Below are 18,376 nucleotides of genomic sequence, written 5' to 3' on the forward strand. Positions count from 1 at the left end.
CTGCCTGTAGCCTGGAGTGTGTACCCCACAGACTTGTCCTGTTCTTCACCTGAAGGGAAGCCTCAGGCCCTGGGGGAACCTGTTGGGGTCCCATACTCTGTCCACCTCCCACCTGGCTTCCCCATTGTCCATCACCACCTCTAGATCCCATGGGGGCTGGAAGTTGCCTGTGGGACTATAAGGGGGCAGGGGATTGGCCTTGTTGACCCCTAACTTCCCTGATCACCATTGCCCCCCTTCCCTGCAGGGAGGCTGGGCCCCCCTATTCCTCCTGCGTGCATGTGTTTACTCAGCAGATGATACTGAGCACCTCCTGTGTGCCAGACACCAGGCTGTGCTCCTGCACAGGTCCCTCAGTTGATCCTGATGGAGTTCTCAAATGGCCATCTCATCCCCTGGGTCCCTCACCTACTCCTCCCCCTGCTGGGCAGTCTTGCCCACCCTTCTGTGCTACCCTCCAGAGGCTAGGCTGAAATTCCCTTGGGGCCGAGAGACCAGGTGGAGCCTACTCTCTACCCACCAGCCTTGGTCCCTGTGGGGCACCTGCCCAGTGCTCTGTGCACAGTCCAGGATCTGGCTCCAGGGCCATGAGTCTTACCTGCGGTGATCACCCAGTCTGACTGGGAAGGTGGGCACTGCCCTACCAGGCAGTCCAGGTCCTGGTGCCCTTTGGTAGACTGAGGGACAATGGGGAAATGGCTTAGTTTAAGGGTGAGGTGTCTGAGAACGCTTCAGTGGGGCAGTGACATCTGAATTGGGCCTGAAAGTTGGAAGAGAATTAGACAGGGAGAAGAGATGGATTGGCTCTTCAGGTAGAGAGAACCTCATGAATAAAGGCCTCCAAATGCGAGCAGGTGAACGTGTGGGTAGGGACAGTGAGGGGCGAAAAGGAATTTAGGGCTGTAGTTTGGCTTTGTATCATGTCTGGGCCATAGACTTTATGCTTGGGCAATAGGGAGCCACAGACAGAATTAGAACCACAGGAATAATACAGTCAGACAGTTTCCAGGTTTTGGACCATCTTATGGAAGTATGGGTCGGGGCTGGGAGATGATTGGGCTTCCCATATCGCATCAGCCTCTCTGTTCCCTGGAGTGAGACAGGGAGCTGGGGTCTCTGGTCACACTGGGTGGCCTTTTCCCCACTCTGCAGGTTGGAATAGACTTCACAGCCTCCAATGGAAATCCCCTTGACCCTTCCTCTTTGCACTATATCAACCCCATGGGGACCAATGAATATTTGTCGGCCATCTGGGCAGTCGGGCAGATCATTCAGGACTATGACAGGTAAGCTTGGGGAGGGACTCTAAAGGTCAGCTCAGACTCTATCCATCTGGGAAGCTCAGCTTGTCAAAGCTAGAATGGACCCAGAAATCATAAAACCTTGGAATGGCTAGCACAGGGCATATGTGCAATTATTGTCCCTTCCTGTACCTGTGGCAGACATTGCTAATCAGCTGCTGATTAGCCCTACAAAGCCCAGATCCATACTGAGATCCTTCTCCACACAGTATGCCAAGTAGTAAGAAATTAAGTCAATTTAAAAAAAAAGAAAGAAAAGAAAATGAGTCAAGACAGAAAATGAAACTCATTTGCTATTGCCGCAACCTTTACTGTTAGAGCTGCGGAAGTACAGGTCTAGGATGTGGATAGAGAATTTATCCAAAGTCACACAGATCAGAGGGACTGGAACCCAGACATTCCAATTCCTGCACCCGCCACCTGATGGCCCAACTGTCTCACTCCTGTTGGGAATTTCAGAGGAGCACCCAGCATGTGGATCCTCTTCCCATGGCCATGCTTCCTGGAGACCTTTGGGTGGGGGGACAGTGCCGAGGCAGTGAAGGTGAGTTGTGTGGAGGGTGTGGTCACCAACAGGATGTGTCAAATCCAGAGTCCCAGAGGGCTTGGAGGATCCAGAAGTCACTTGAGGGTTGTGGTGTCATCATCACAGATGGTGCCTGTTGGGACCTCCAGGTCGGAAGGTGGAATGACCAGGGGGCCAACACATGGGGAACAGGGGAGAAAGGAACAGGTCCCAGATTTGGTGGGAACAAGAGCAGACTCAGGAATCCTGTGTGCACTTGGCCTCCTCAAAAGCAGCAGCCTGCGGATCAGCTTCTGACTCCCAGGGGGCTCAGGGCCTTAGGGGTGGCTTTGATCCCAGGCCACATTAAGAGAGGTAACAGCACGCAGAGCAGGGGAGGTGGAAGTCCCCACCTGCGTGGTTGGGTGGGGGAGCCTGCCATTGCCACTCCAGAGACCCTTTATCCAGCTGCCCACTCAGCTCATTCTCTGAGCCTTCTCATGGGCATGCAGGCTTAACTGGACTCCTGCCCCACATCTGCCCCCTCACCCTCTTTCCCATCTCAGTGAGAGGCACCACCACTTACCGAAAACTCTTCGTATTTTTTTCTTTCCCTCATCTCCCCCATCATTCTTTAAAGAAGTCCTTTCAAAACATGCTTGAATCCAGCCTCTTCTACCCTCACTGCTCCCAGCCTGTTTGAGCCACCATCACCTCTTGCCCAGATCATTTCAGTAGCCTCCTCACTGGCCTCCCTGCTTCTGCCCTGGCCCCTGGACGTCTATCCTCTCACAGTAGCCAGAGGATTCCTCAGTAAATATATGTTGAATTAATGAACAAATGAGACATGGTCCCTGCCCTCAGGGAGTTCCCACTCAAGGAGGAACACAGGGAAGAAATCACTGGAGTTCCAAGAGACTAGTTTATGTGTGAGGCAGGAGCTATGGGACCACCAAAGAGAGAGGCATTCTGGGGTTTAGGGAAATCCAGAGAGAGAGGGGCCATTTGAATTGGGCCTTAGAGGATGGATAGGAGTTTGCCACAGGGAACAGATTGGGGAGAGGTATTTCAAGAGGGAGTGCAACAAGATTGGAGCATGAAGATGTCCTATGTGTTTGAGGAACAGCAAGAAGCTAGTGGCCAGGGCTGGGGAATGAAGGAGGGCAGGTGGATGCTGACACTAGGCTCTAGGTCTAGATCATGAAGGGCCTTGAATGCCAAGCCAGTGTTCTACTTGTTTTTTTGTTTTTTTTTTTTTAAATAATCATCAACCGTCTGGTTCCAGCCACTGTTTCACATTTTAGCATTTTTTCCCAGCCATAAGTGGCAATGGCTTGACAGCCACTACATTTCACTTCCATCATGACTGTGGTTTAGTTATTGCCAAGGTCCCAGTTTGAGAAGGGTCTAGAAGCTGCACTCAGGCCCAATGGTTAAAAGTGCTATGGTTGATTAGTAATGTCTGCCATGGGTGTAGATGGGCTCAAGCCTCTTGTTCACCAGATACCCAGAGATGGGTTTGGGCTCAATAGATGATTCAGAGCTTTTTCTAGAGGTGGTGAGCCTTTCTTTCTGTCCTTGGAGGTGTGCAAGGCAGAGTGGGTCCAGCCCTTGGTAGGGGGTTGGGAGGGTGAGCTTGGGCAGAGAAGGCCCCTGTCTTATTGTCTCACAGTGTTTTTCTCTCCTCTCTCTGATTAGTGATAAGATGTTTCCAGCTCTGGGCTTTGGGGCACAGTTACCCCCAGACTGGAAGGTAAGTGAAGCCAGACTCTTTCCTTTTGGCTGAGATGGGATTTGTGTTTATGGCCTCTGTGGGGTCTGCTTTGGAAAGGTCTGTCTGGGCCCCAGCTGCCCTGACTTCTCTGCCTTTACCCCAAACCCACAATGAGTCATGCAGGGTTTCCAGTGCATATTAAAGTGGGTCTACATGGGGTGTTACTGGCATATTTGAAGGCCTACTCTGGCTGCTGAGTGAGGACTGGCTGGGGTAATGGGGGGCAGGATGGAGGGATGGAGAAAAGGAGTGATGTCTATTACAGGTGGGAAAACTGAGGCTCAGTGACTTGCCCAAGGTCATGTTCATAACAGGAAGCCTGGATTCCAGCTGGGCAGGTGGATGCTCAAGTCTATTCTCAGAGTTTGCTGCCTCTCTGATGAGAAGCTTGGGGGTGTGGGTACAGAGGGCTCCTAAATCTGCACTTATGTCTCAGCCAGTGCTCCCTCTTGTCTGCCCTGCTGTACCACATGCTGTTTCCAGAGTGGGTGTTCCCTTCGCATCCTCTCCAGGGAGGACAGTTTTCACCTAGAATTTTAGGAAGCTGCTCTGTGGCATGCTGGCCATTGTATGATAGGGGGCAGGATCCTGTGGGGCCAAAACTGGGCCTCTGGGCAGACATGGTGATGTCACTGGGGGAAGGGTGGGCTGGTGCGGCCTGGCCCAGCCTGGCCCAGCCTGGCCCGGCCTGGCCAGCATGAGCTCGTTGCTAAGACACCAGTCAGCTTTCAGAGAACTCTAGCTGAATGAGATGTTTTCTTGCGCAAAAGCCTCCTTGGAAATGTCACAGGGCAACTCTAGGGAGACTGGAGCTTGGCCAGGCTGGAGTGCCTGATGGTGCCAGGAGGGCTGCTGGAACCAGGCTTGGAAAAGGCAGATGCTCTGTCCCACCTCCCTCTGCCACTAGAGCCTGCCAGGCCCGGCCCCTCCCAGCCCCTTACACCCTCCCTCTCATTCTGACTCACCTTGCTCCTGCCACATGAGCCTTCTTCTGTTCATTCCCATCTCAGGGCCTTTGCATGTGGTCTTCCCCTGGCCTTTTGCCCCCTTTCACTGACTTCCCATGCGGCTCTCAGCTGAGAGATCATTCCCTCTGGGAGGACTTCCTTGAGCACACTTACATGGGGCCCCTCCTCCTTGCCTGACACTGTCCTCACGAACCCTGTGGTCACTCTATGTGTGGGTTTGCTTATTGTCTCCCTCCAGAGCATAACACTCAGGGAGGGCACTGGTTTCCTTCTGTGTCCCAGCTTCTGGTACACACTTGGTGTGAAGTACATGATTGTTGACAGTAAATTTGGGGCCCAGTGGCCTGAGCAGACAGAGCTGTTGGTCCTCTGAGTGTGAGAAATTGGAAGGAGCTAGAAGGAGCGTGCAAGTTGGCAGCCTGCCCTCAGGACCTCAGTTTCTCCCTGGGCCTGGGCCAGGTGAGCCCGAAGGGGACCCTTGTCCTGGGTAGTGGCTGAGGGACTCAGAAAGCATTGGCATTTCAAAGTGAGCCAGAGTTAGTCAGATGAAGAGGGGGATCAGGCAGAAGGACAGGCTTGTGCAAAGGTCTGGGGTGGGGAAAAGCACAATTTATGACTCTCTCCACTTTACAGATGAGGAAACTGAGGCTCAGAGAGGATGATCATTCCGAGATCCTTTCAACTTCCACTGCCCTGCCACTGCCAGGACTAGAGGGAACAGTATCTTAAGTATCTCACTGACCACGGGTTGGGCCCAGCCAAGTGGGGTGAACAAGGCCATTGATTGTCAGAAGGCAGCAGGGAGTCCCAGGACAAAGACCTGTGGCCAGCCAGTCTCCAGGGGCCCCTAATCGGCTTGGGGTGGCCTCCAGGAAGCTCATTGCTGGCATTTCTCAGGCAAACCAGGGCAGCAAGTATGGGAGGGGGCTGGGCTGCCACAGGCAGCATGAACTCTTATCCCCCAGATCTGATCCTGACTTTGCTGTGGCTCACTCATGTGACCTGGTCATTCCTTGGCGCTCTCTGAACCTCAGTTTTTCCACCTGTGAAATGGAGCTGCTGGATGGAGGAGGTGACTGGAGAGGCCCCAGGGTAGATGGGTGGCCTCCCACAGCCCCATCCATTTGATCATCAGGCCCCACTCCCCCCCAAATAGAGAAAAAGTGTGGGGAATGAAAAATTTGGGTGGCTGAGAAAGTGGACTATTATTCCACCCCTATCAGGAGGGGGCTTTTCCCCCTTGGTCTCTAAAATCTCCTAAAATCTGATTTTGCAGGAAGTCGTTGGCTCAAGGGAGGCCAGTTTCCCTGGCAACCATTTTCCTCTCTCAGCCCCCTCTGTACAAGCCCCCCTTTTAACCGCTATAGAGGCTCATGAGGTTTCCATGGCAACAAGGATCTCCAGCCCCTACACCTGGAGCCCAGACTGGGGACAGAGTGAAGAGGGACATCAGGGGAATGGCTCCATGCCAGGCACTTATGGCTGAGGGAGCAAAGAACAGAAAAGCCCATTCCCCCTCAACAGGGAGGGGTCTTCTCAGGTACAGGGCAGGGCTGGGGTCAACGCCGCAAAGTCCCTTCTGTCTTGGCCCAGCAGGGTTCCCCAAGGCCAGGGGCCCAACCCACTCACCAGGCTTGAGGGGCCTGGGTCCCAGGCCTGTTCTGCTCTGTAGCCTTGGCACCTGGTTTCCTCTCTCTGGGTCTCTTTGTTTACTTGTAAAATGGGGATGTTGGATTTGGTGGAGCCTTGCAGTACCCTCATTGTAGTGTCTGGAGCTAAAGAGTCTGTCTGGGATTGTTTGTGTCTGGACTGAAGCTCTTCTCCAGCAGCTGAGGGCGGGGGATCCCTTCCCCGTGGATATCTCTTCGCCCTCCTATTTCAGATCCTCAGGAGAGGAACACCTCAGGTCAGTGGGTTCATGGGTTGTGAGCTCAGGAGGCAGCCTGACTTTAGTTCTAGTCCCAACTCTCCCCTTCAGTAAATGTGATACCATAGGGACATTCTAGTCCATTCTGTCTCAGTTTTACATCTGAAAAATGGGATAATACCAGGCCTTTCTCCATTGGATTGTTGTGAAGGAGTGGGGGATGCCTGTGAAGTGCCAAACGTGGGCTGTGGCACACGGTTCATAGGGAAGGGGGTGGAGGGGGCTTTGGCTATGAGGCAGCAGGGGAGGGAGGGAGATCCCCCCATCTGAGCTCTGGCCCCTCCTGAGGCCCTAGGTTCTGCAGCCACTACAGTTTTACCTGCAGCCTTGAATGGGGTCTAGTGATCGGTCCCTCTGTGGACCAGCGAATCTGGGAGCGTGAAGGGTCAGCCTTTGATCTCCCTGGGCTAGGGGCTGGGTCTGCAGCAACTGGGACAGGCCCCTCTGTTCCCCGCCCCTCTGGGTCCACTGTGTTTCCTGAGCCCCCAGTCCAGCTCTGAGCAGGTTGTTACCTAGGCTCCAGTTTGGCTCACTGGCATAAGGTGGGCTCCCTTCCAAGCCCACTTGTGCTTAATAAGATAGGGGAAAGCCCTCAAGGCCCGAAGGCTCTAGCTATAGCCCCACCAGAGTGATAGAGGGTGACAAAGGGGCACTCCAACTGCTCCTTGAACCCACCACCCTCAGACACATCTCTGCCCTCCTTGGGGACTCACTCAGTGGGGCGAGGAGGCAGAGACAGCCCTGACCCACCCCCTCCCGGAAGAGACTGGGGTGATGTAGAAGGGTCTCAGTTTCCTCCATTATGAAGTAGGCATGGTCAGGCCTCTCTGTAAGTCAGACCCAGCAGTGGAGGTGAAAGTAGATATAGAGGGAATCAACAGCCTTGACCTGGGGTAGGACAGCAAAAAAACAGGTTCCTGCAGAGGAGCCTTGGCCTGGCAGGGGCGTGGGGGCGGGGCAGGCCTCTACCCACATTTAGGGCCAGGAAGCTGCCAGCTCATCATTTTCTCTGCATTTCAGGTCTCCCATGAGTTTGCCATCAACTTCAACCCCACCAACCCCTTCTGCTCAGGTGAGTGTCAAGCCCACCTGCCTCTGCCCTGAGTTTACGCCGGGCCTGACCATCTCCCTGGGCAGAGGGAGGGAATACCGGTTTCTGTCCTTTTCATCTCTGCCCTTCCCCTCACGCTTGTTCAGAATGACAGATGGGGAGAGGCTGGAGTTTGGAGTCAGGTGGCCCTGGATTCAAGGCCAGCTGCTACCCTTTCCTGGCTGTGTGCCCTTGGAGAGATCACTGCACCCCACTGGGTCTTTGCCTCCTCACCCGCCCCAGGAAGGTGTGATACCTGTGTAGCTCACCTCACTGGGTGATCAGGTGAGAATTAAGGGAAGCAGTGACGGAGAGCCCTGTGTAGACCAGGAGGAAGTGAGGGCAGCAAATTACACACCTGCCTCTCACCTCCCTCCCACCCTAGCTAGGAGGGCCCAGCCCTGTCACGCCCCACTCTGTTCTCCCCTCCTTCCACAAGGAGCCTTGGCTCCCAAAGATTGAGCATGGCCTGGGTAGGGGTGCTGGGCAGGAGGAAGGGGCAGGCAGCGAGTGTGGTATCTGTGCTCACCCTGCTCCAGGCCTAAGAGGATTTCTGAGCCTCCCAGAGTCTGTTAAGAAACTAGTGAAGGAGAAGGGGCTCCAGGTGGGTGTGGAAGAGGGTGATCCCTGCCACCATGAGACCTAGGACTTGCCTTGGATGGGGCATCTACCTTCCCTGGGGACCCCTGAAGCTGGGTCAGGTTTATACTTGGAGGGGAAATGCATGAAGTCACCAACTTGGAGACTATGCTATGACTCAGAAGCCATGGGCCTTTGTTGGCTGTGGCCGTCTTGCTGGGGTCTGTCTGGTTCAAAACAGGTCTAGAGAGACATTTTATCCAAGTTCGGATTGGCCAACCTTATCCATGGTCAGAGGGCTTCTGAACAAGACTGCAGGCAGTGGGCTGTTCTTAGACTTATAATGGTGGCCATATACAGAGCACCCCCTGGGTGCAGGGGCACACAAGCATCTCAGTACCCCCAGCAACCCTGAGAAGCAGTCACAGCGTGTCCGGAATGGACCTCCGGATGGCTCCCAGATGTATCATTGCAGGCTCTGCCCACCCCTTCCCTGGAAGAGCCTGCCTGATCCCCTCCTACCAGCTGCCCAAGAGTATAGATTATTAGTCCTATTGACAAACAAAGAGGCTCAGAAAGATTAAACAACTTCCCCCAGGTCCTACCGCCAAGAAGTAGCAAAGGCAGGATTCGAACTCAGGTTAGACTCCACATTCTGAGCTCTTTACTTTATACCGCCCTGGCCTTGCCCTCTGGGAGCTTCCAGTCTCACAGGGCCCAGATTGGCCACAACAGGGGCATTTGGAGTAGTGAGCAGTGGGGATGAGAGTGGGTGTGGGGTCAGGGAGGACCGGGCTAATCCAGAGTTTTCTCCCTGAGGCAGGTGTGGACGGCATTGCCCAGGCATACTCGGCTTGCCTGCCCCACATCCGCTTCTATGGTCCCACCAATTTCTCTCCTATCATCAACCACGTGGCCCGGTTTGCGGCCCAGGCCACGCAGCAGCAGACAGCCACGGTGAGTAGGTGACCACCAGTGTGGATGTGCAGTGTAGGGCTGGCATAAGCTGGGCCCTCCCTGCTGGACAGAGATCAGTCCCTCCTACCTTCCCTGCCCATGGGGCTGAGGAGCTGGATATTATGCCTCCCCTTGTTCTAAAATTCTAGGTGAGCCCCTAGGTGAGTGTCTCTGCACCTTAGTTTACCTGCAGGTGTGGTAAGGGGGTTGGAGCAAACTCATCTTGATTGTTCTGGCTTCCTGGAGCACAGACTAGGGGAAGATGCGGCAATTCTGTTCTCTTGGACTTAGTAGGATATAGGGCTGCGATTAATGGGAAGTGCCTCCCAGGGAAGACAGAAACCAGGAGACTGTGGTATCTGCAGCCTTAAGGCTGACCGTCTGGGCTACCTAGTTCCAATCAGAGCAGCTCCCACCTCAGACTGAGGGCTTTGGAACTGTCTGGCCCAGGTCCAGTGTTCAGGGATGAGGCAAGCCTGGCCTGGCCTGACGCTGCCAGCACTGCCATCTGGAATACATGGCCATCCTGGGCATCTGCATCCCTGGTCCTTTCCGTGCCCCCCCAGCTCCAGGCCCAATGCCATTGTCAGGGTCACCAAGGGTCACCTTTGCCCATCTCCCCTGCCATCCACCAGGACCTGTAACATGAGCTGGGGGTCTTTCCCCCCTGCTACAAGTAGGCTGAGGTGAGGCTAAGAATCTGGCACCTGGCCCTGGGGTGGTGGAACCTGGACTGCGCCGTGGGTCCAATTCCCACCTGACCATGGCCCCCAGAACACCACCACAGCCCCCGTTTCCTCTGAAAGGAAAGGGTTGCTGCTGAAGTCCCTTTGTACTGTCCTTTCCGCTCTTCCTCCAGAATGCTATCCTGAATTCGCCTACCTCCCCATTGCCATGGCCACCTTCATCTCTCAGTGGACACCACAGCTGCCCCTCACCGCTCTTGCCCCTACTGTCCATTCTCTTGCTGGAGGGTCCTCTTAACTGCAGACATCAGATCTTGCCTCTCCTGCCCCAATTCCTTCACTCATCACCATTCCACCACTGACCTTGTCCCATCCCTCAAAGACACCAAGTGTCACCAAGCTTGTCCCCCACCCCACCCCAGAACAGCCCAGCTGTTCTGTCCCATCCCTCAGTGTCCCCTCAAATACCACCCCTCAGCGGCCTTCCTTGCCCACCCACCTGAAACCTATCCCCTGTCTTCTCTGTTTATTCCTATCTTGACTCTGATGATGGCGACAGTATCTCCTTCACATACTCGTTTCCTTGTCCACTGTGTGTCTCCCTGTTGGATTCTCAGCTCCATGGGTTGGGCTGTGTCTGTGTGTTCTTTCATCTACTTGCTGGTCTGCGCTGCAGCAGGTGCTCGTGCTCCAGGAATGGACGGATGTAAGTCGGCCCCTGTTGTGTGGCCCCCGCTGAGCACTCTGCAAGGAGCTGGGAGGAGGCACCTTGGCCAGGGTCAGGTCAGACTCCACCTTGGCCAGGGCCTCTCCCAAAGGGAAAGGGACCTGGTCCCAGTGAGACTCCCCAGAGGAAGGTCACTGAGGAGGTGGAGGTTGGCTTCCTGGAGATGGCAGCAGAGATAAAAGGGGGTCGGTTATGAGGAGAGAGAGGACACCAGGGCCTGCCTGCAGAGGGCAGGACAGCAGCACATGGTCTGATTGTTTGGGATGCAACAGAGGGTCTGTGGGGAAGGGGGCTCTGGGATCAGCCTGCCAGGGTTTGAATCCTGCCCCTGCCCATTCCTCACTGTGTGACCTGGGTAAATCACTTAACCTCTCTGAGCCTCAGTTTCCTCATTTGTACAATGGGAATACTGATAAGGCCCTACCTTGAGGTGGTGGTGTTAGAATTAAATGAGATAACACAGCAGCTGGCTCCCAAAAGGACCTGAGGACGAGAAAGGGCAGGCAGCAGAGAGTTCTGGGAAGAGCCCCCCAGGCAGAAGAAAGGGCAGGCGCCATGGCCTGGCAGGAGAGAGGTCAGCACGATTCTGGATTGAAGGAAGGTGGTCCTGGTCATTTCTGCTTCGGAAGCGTGATCCACTGTAGGCCAGCCCTGGTGGTGGCAGCTGAGGGCCTGAGGCAAGTCCCTTCCTGCTCTGAGCCTATTTCCTTTATGAAATGGGAGAAGTAAAGCCCACCTAAGTGGAACAATAACTGGGGAGGAATCAGGAGTGGTTTTTAAAAAATTCCTGGGGTCCTGGGCTCGAATTGGATGGAGAGGGCAGAGTATGAGGCAGGCCCTCACAACTCAGCTCACAGACCTTTTGGATTCCTGCTGTCAGCCAGGCCTTTGTCCCGCCCAGTCTTTTATCCGCCTGAACTGGCTTTCAAAGGGATGGAAGAAAGGCCTGCATTTTTGTTTAAGAAAAAAACATGGGGCGGGGCAGAGCAGGAGCGAAGCCCAGCGTTCCTTGCGGGCTCTTCCACCTGCTGAGCCGGGGCAGGAGATGAGATCCTGGGGAGAATGGACCTGTGCCTGCTGGATCCTAGACCTGGAAGGGCTTGGGCCCTGGGCTTGGAACAACTGCTGAGGGCCCCTCTGAGGGAAGAACTTGGTCCTTTCTCTGAGCAAGTCCTTGTGACACCCCAGCCACTTCCGTTGTGACCTGATCCTCCCAACCTGAGAAGGCCGCCTCCCCCTGGCTCCCTCACCCTGGGGAAGTGCTGTGCCCACCCCAGTTGTGAGACCTTGGGCCAGCATCTCTGGGCTGCAGGCTCCTTCCTGGGCCCTTGGCCCCTTCCACTCTGATGTCCAGGAAGATACAGATATTTCTCTCCCTCCCACATCTCACCGTGTACTAAAGGTGGGGCTGCCTGATGGTTCAGCCTCAAGCTCTGGAGGCCAGTTGACCTGGTTCAAACCCCAGGTTTCCCATTTTCTGGCTTTGTGACCCAGGGCAGGTTGCTTAAGCTCTCCAAGCCTGAGTTTTCTCACCTATACAATGGGAATGATGGAACAGTACCTGCCTAATACAAGCACTGGGAAATTCAACCAGATCAGCATACAAATTGCTCAGCACAGTGGCTGGCACATGATAAGTACTCAGTAAACATGGGTGGGTGAATATTCTGAGGGTACCTCTTGGGCCAGCATTTGGTGATGGTGAGCACATTTAGGTCTAAGGCAAAAGGAAATAATCTATGGATTACCTGATGCATTTATACAGCTGCTTTTTGGGAAACACTTGGTGTGGTTTCAGCCTCCCCATCCCCGACACGAACATGCATACACACCCACACACAGGAAATCAAGAGCAGGTGGTGGAAGCATCTCTCTAGGCAGGCCTGCGCTCTCCCATTCATTCACACAGATAGTCTCTGCAGAGTATGCTTCCGTGCAGCACCAGGGAGACCATGATGTATAAGCTATGGCCTCTGCTCTTCCAAGGCCTATGGTTTAGTGGGGAGCCAGGCCAGGAAGCAGTAGCTGTGATGCCAGCACATTCAACCTGTGATGATGGAAGTACAGGATTATAAAGGTGGCACCTAACCCAGACAGAAGGCTCAGGGCAGGCTTCCTGGAAAAGTGATGTCCAAGCTGATACTTGGAGGATGCGTAAAAGTTAGTTTTATATAGGGTGTGTGTGTGTGTGTGTGTGTGTGTGTGTGTGTGTGTGTGTGTGTGTGTGTGTGTGTGTGTGTGTGTGTGTGTGTGTGGAGTGTCCCAGGCAGAGGGAACAGTGGAGGCAAAGGCAGGGAGGCATGGTGTGTGGCGTAACCCATGGAAAGATGTAAGAGTGGGTTGAGTCGGGGGCGGATGAGGTTGAAAAGGTAGGCCACCTCCCACAGATGCCTTTGAAGCTTGAGGGCAGTGGAGAGTCACTGAAGGGTATTGAGAGGTTTGGGCTGAGCCAGGGGACTTATCCTGGGGCCACATCCTTGCCCCTGCTCTGGCCCATAAGACCTGGGCCTTGCCATCCATGGCCCATTCCTGGTTGGCCGCCTAGGCATTTGGTGTCCCAGTGGCAGGAAAGCTAGGAATCTCCCTCCACCCGCCCAGGGCCCTTGGCAGCCAACTTCTCAGAAATAAGCCAGGGAATCAGTGCACCTTCCCTGGACTCTGCCTGGAACTGCTATGGTCAAGTCAATTTCTTACAAATCAAATCACATGTCAAATGGGTTAGGGGAAGTGGCTATTTACAGCCCTAGAAGCCTAAAGAGCCTCTGGGTAAGGACAAGAGATACTCAGCTCTTGAACTGTGCCAGGAGTTTGAGTTTTGGGTCTGACCTGAAAGTGACTGGCTGTGTTTCTGGAGCATGGACAGGGTACCAGGCCCACGAGATGCAGAAGGTGTAAGGAGCTGCCCTGTGGACCACTCAGGGTATGGAGGGAGAGGAGTGTCCAGAGGAGCCCTCCTCAAAGGTGTAATCGTGGCAGCGGGAGCAGAGCTCAGGGCTGGAGCAAGCTTCCCATCTGCTTGAGACAGAGGAATAGATGCTCAGAGCTGTGGCTGGGGAGGGTATACCAGGCAGAAGGAAATAAACCAGGAAAGGCATGGAGGTGGGAAAACTTGGGGAAGGGTAGACCAGGACTGTCCATGGGGACAGCAGAGCCCCTTCCCACCTCCTCTTGCCTGATTCTTCCCTTCTTTCTCCCCTTCCACAGCCCCCTCTCACCTTCCCTGTCATGTGTCTTGGGGATGGGACTGCGAACGCCTGGGGTTGCAGTGCATCTTAGTCTCCTAGACAGTCTCATTTCTGCCTGGGATGGGTATAAAGCCCAGGATTTGTCAGCTGTACTTCCATTGCCAAGCTTGGCCCAGGATATTGACCCTCAGATCCAGCTGGGCAGCAGCTGAGGCCAGGCATGTGGATGTGGACACTGTGGCTGGAGTGAGGGCTAAAGTCCAGTGCCATGCCTCTGGGCCCTGCCCTGGGCCAACACTGGAGTGCTTGAGGGGAGGGGGCAGAAAGCTCCCTGCCAGTTCCCACTATTGGAGAGACAATTACTGGCCCCTGATGGCAGTGGCCAGTAGAGGAGGACATTGTGGAAAGAGCCCAGGCTTGGGTCTGAATCTAGGCTATGCCATTCCTGAGTTGAGCAAGTCACTGAACCTCTCCCAGCCTGTCACCCCATCTCCTAAAGGAGAATCCCAGCGTGAGTGTGACAAGGAGTGTGTGGTCATGGTCACTGTCACTGTGTTAGCACAGACTTGCTCACCTCATCAGTTGGTGCCTGTGGTTCTGCAGGAATCCAGCCCCTGTCTGCACCCACCTCCCTGGAGAAGAAGGCCCCAAGGCTGTGAGGGAGGCGCAGGCCTGGTGCTCCAAGTCTCAGGGTAGATGCATGGCTGGCTGAAAGGGGAGAACCAAGGGACCATGTGGGGAGGAGGGAGGGAGACCACTATATGAGCTGGAAGGGGCTTGGAGACCAGTCCCACCTGCTGAATGGTCAGGTCTGTTGCCCAAGGCCAAGCATTCTTTTCTGTCGTCACTGCCAGGTCTCTCAGTGCCCTCCCTCCTGCCGGCTTATGTGCCTTGGAAATATTGCCCTGGACTATTTCTGGTAGGATAGAAGTGAGGTTAGATGGTCACTTGGGGAAAGGGTGCTGGACGATAGGGGGCTGTGTGGGGCCAAGGTTCTGGATGGGCTTATAAGTCCTGTTGCCAACCCCAAGAATAGGGGTCTGGCAGCAGCAGCCCTCCGCTGCAGGGATTCAGGCTGCCATCTCCATAGCAACAGGTATCCATCCCCAGCTAAGCAATTGGTCTCTTAAAGGCACAGTGCAGGAGGAGTTGTACTACTGCTATCGGGAGCTGGTGGTTGGGATGGTGGGCTCCGTACCTCCATGCAACTCATCCTTCCTTCTACGGTTGTGTGTGTGGTCAGGCAGAACAAGACATCCTCGGTGGCTGAATTTGTAGTCTCTGTACATTCCCTAGGGAGCAAATGGCTTTGCTGGATAAGAAGGTGGTCAAGAGCTGGCTTTGTTCTGCTCTTTTTAGCTCTATGACCTTGACTAATCTGTGCCCCCATTTCCTCACCTGAGAATCAGAAGGGTCAGGCTAGAAGGCAAAAGGCCCCAACAGAGAATATTAGGGCCACAAGGGCTTTTCTGTTCATTGTGTGGATGGAGAAAACTGAATTTCCCAGAAAGGGACCAGAGGGTGCAAAGGACAGAGCCAAGTTGAAAGTTAAGTTCTCAGGCAGCTTACAATCCTGGGGCTTCTGCCCACAGATTCCACTGAGCTTTCCTTAACTTCATTCAGTAAAGCACTTGATAACCCACTGTAAGGGAAAAGTTAGTTATCACTTGCCATAGAGGGTAACAATAAAAAAAATTACAACAGGCTGCACAGTGGTATCTAAGTCTACCTAGAGACTACTGTCCCTGGAGCTCTGAGCTTCCTGTCTTCTCTTAGCAAGTGGGACACACAAGCACCAAACTGAGACTTCCTCCTGGGTGCAGTCTGTAGAATTCAAAGACCACTGTAAAACTAATATGCTTCCCGCTGTGCGTGATGCTGTGTCTGGGGTGTGCCCCCAGGTCCGCTTGTTACCAGCAGGGTCCCACAATCCCAGAAGCACTGACCTAGATGACCTGCTTAGCTCCTGCAAAAGGTCTCTGAGGCCAGCTGTGCTGGTGGGGAACGAGCAGGGTCATAGGTGTCCACGTGTAGGTGGAGCAGAGAAAGGGAGGCTACTCTCGGAGTCCACCAGCTAGAACACTTCTTCCTCAGCAGCCGTGGGTTTTACTCTGTGCAGCTGACCAATACCGAGCTGCTGCCACGTGACCAGCGTGGCCTCTCTTTGAGAGGCACAGGGACTCCCACTTTGCAGATGAAGAAACTGAGGCTCAGCAAGTTGAGTCAGTTGCTCAGAGTCCCACGGTATAGTGATGGTCAGAGCCAGGCGTGGAGTCCAGGGCTCACTCCCAAGCTACAGATTCTAACAACACTCAGGGCAGGAGGAAGAGAGCAGTTTGTGCTTCTGGCTGCGACCGGGTCAGAGTTTAGGTGGATGAGAGGCCTGCAGGGGCAGGGTGCCAAGGGAAGTGTGCTAGGGAATTGGCTAGGCTGTCAACAGCTAGGGGAGAAGAGCCACCTTCCTCCCAGGGCTCAGTGTCTGTTAACCCTGCCCCCACAGCAGTACTTCATCCTCCTTATCATCACGGACGGTGTCATCAGTGACATGGAGGAGACGCGGCATGCCGTGGTGCAGGCTTCCAAGCTGCCCATGTCCATCATCATCGTGGGCGTGGGTAACGCCGACTTCGCTGCCATGGAGTTCCTGGACGGGGACAGCCGCACAGTACGCTCCCACACAGGGGAGGAGGCAGCCCGTGATATTGTGCAGTTTGTGCCCTTTCGAGAATTCCGCAACGTGAGTGTGGGCCTGGACTGGGCAGGGGGCACTTATAGGACCCCAACAACCATACTTAATAATAAAGGAGGAAGGCACTGGGATTGTCTGCCCAATCCTAGGCTCCTCCACCCTCAGCTCCACTGACAACGTACTGTGGACCTGGCGCCATGCCAGGCCCTGCCCCCTGGCGAGGCTGTCTGACAGCTGTGTCAGCACTTGCTTTAGCACGCTGATGGAACTCAGGGCTGTGCCCAGTCCAGACTGGGGCTCCAGGACAGGGGTTCCTGGAGGACCTGCCATCGAACCCTGAACCAGAAGTTGGAGTTATCCACGTGGGGCAAAGCATTGCAGGAGAAAGAACAGGGGCCCAGAGGTGCAAGTGGCTTTCCTGGGACTCGCACCTCACCAGCCTCCTCACTTCAGATGGAAAACAAGGCCCATCTTAGGATGGCCTCCTCCCACTAAGGGTCTCTCCAGGGGGGACTGGTGGCCCGCCTTGCTCCTGGAGCTGGCTCTGGTCCTCTCTGCTGGTGACCCAGGTCTGCTCACAAGGAGCCCCAGAGGGAGCAGTCTCTCAGATGCCACCCCATACTGCCAGCCTGGGGCCTGACTCTCATTTGACCAGAGGCACACTGTGTGGCCTTGGGCAAGTCCCTGACTTGTCCTGGCCTCAGTTCCCTCAGCCGTAAGGGCCTCGGGGTGCTGTGGATCAGGTTCTGGGAGCCAGTCCTAGCAAGAACTGGCCACTCTGGTTTGTACCCACTGGTGCTCACATCCCTGCACAATACCCTCTGGGCTTACCTGAGCTGGTTCAGCTCCTTCCTCTGGAGCATGAGCTTCCTGAGGACAAGTGCTGAGCACTGGCCACCCGGACACTGCATGGACACTGACCGAGCTCCTCATGTGCCCAGCCGGTGGCTGGGTGTTGAGCAGTGAATCAGTCACAGCCCCTTAATACCGGCCAAGAAGGTGCTCAGGAAATGTTTGCCAGATGAGTAGGCTGAGCAGCTCGCCTCCACCATCTCTTTCCCCAAAAAGCCTCCCATAGACAGTCATCCAAAAATTCTACTCCCGGGCATTTCGAGTGCTCAAGGTTAGAGTTACACTTAATGTGAAGGAAAACACTGCTAATGGTGGGATTTCAGGCCTGGGCTAGGCGGAGGGACACCAGTTTCAGACAACTCTGGCCCTCAGCTCTGAGTCTGTCCTCCAGGGACACTGTCTGCAGCAGCTCTCTGGGCACGGTGCCCGCCACCACTTCATTCAGTAATTCTTGCTCTCTCCCCTCTCCACCCTACCCTGCAGGCGGCAAAAGAGACGTTGGCCAAAGCTGTGCTGGCGGAGCTGCCCCAACAAGTCGTTCAGTATTTCAAGCATAAAAACCTGCCCCCCACCAACTCGGAGCCCGCCTGAGTGCAGCCCTCGCCCAGCAGCAGCATGCCGGCTGGGCCTCCCGCCCTCCCCAGGAACATGCATGTTCACCCTGCTTCCTTGTGGGTGGCCTTTTTTTTTTTTCCCCTTCAACCGATCCACATTTTTGTTTTTTTACAACCGGACCTCCACCCCCAACTTCCTCCAGCCCAGCTGGGCTTCCTTTGTTGGAGTCGACTGATGGTGTTTCCAGGCCAAACTGGCTTCCTCTCCCTACCCTTGCCACTCTTAAGTATTGAATGTACTTTGTATAATTTTAGTGGAATTATTATTGTTATTAAAGAGAATAAAATTTTTACAATCGTAACTAACTCGCTTTTTCCAAGTAACTAGCTACAGACTCAAAGGAACATGTCCCCAGTGCATACTTTGTGTGGTAGCCTGCACCTAATTCCTGCTCTGTTTTTTTATACTGTGACAGTGTTCTATTTGTTATACTCAGGGTAATAAAGGAGTTTCAGACATCCCTGTGTCAGCTCCTTCCTCAGCTGGGACCTGATGGGCTCACTGATCTAGGAAAGGAAACA

The 18,376-nt window shown here is 54.5% G+C and overlaps 1 protein-coding gene across 5 annotated transcripts in view; it reads left to right on the forward strand.

Annotated features, from left to right (window-relative positions):
* Positions 1-18,313, forward strand: part of CPNE2 (copine 2) — a 44,880-nt gene extending 26,567 nt beyond the window's left edge. For 2 of the 5 annotated variants that reach the window (XM_032486373.1, XM_032486374.1), the window contains 7 exons: positions 1,153-1,286; positions 3,505-3,559; positions 5,182-5,273; positions 7,496-7,547; positions 8,968-9,101; positions 16,200-16,436; positions 17,724-18,313. In XM_032486373.1, the coding sequence (XP_032342264.1) occupies positions 1,153-1,286; positions 3,505-3,559; positions 5,182-5,273; positions 7,496-7,547; positions 8,968-9,101; positions 16,200-16,436; positions 17,724-18,030 (1,011 nt within the window). In that variant the 3' untranslated portion in view covers positions 18,031-18,313. Of the gene's footprint in view, positions 1-1,152; positions 1,287-3,504; positions 3,560-5,181; positions 5,274-7,495; positions 7,548-7,672; positions 7,851-8,967; positions 9,102-16,199; positions 16,437-17,723 lie in introns of those variants that run through there. The other 3 variants (XM_032486376.1, XM_006179768.3, XM_032486375.1) reach the window with 3 other exon arrangements.
* Positions 18,314-18,376: the final 63 nt, after the last annotated feature.

This window comes from Camelus ferus, chromosome 9 (genome assembly GCF_009834535.1).
Source record: "Camelus ferus isolate YT-003-E chromosome 9, BCGSAC_Cfer_1.0, whole genome shotgun sequence".
Lineage (NCBI taxonomy): Eukaryota > Metazoa > Chordata > Mammalia > Artiodactyla > Camelidae > Camelus > Camelus ferus.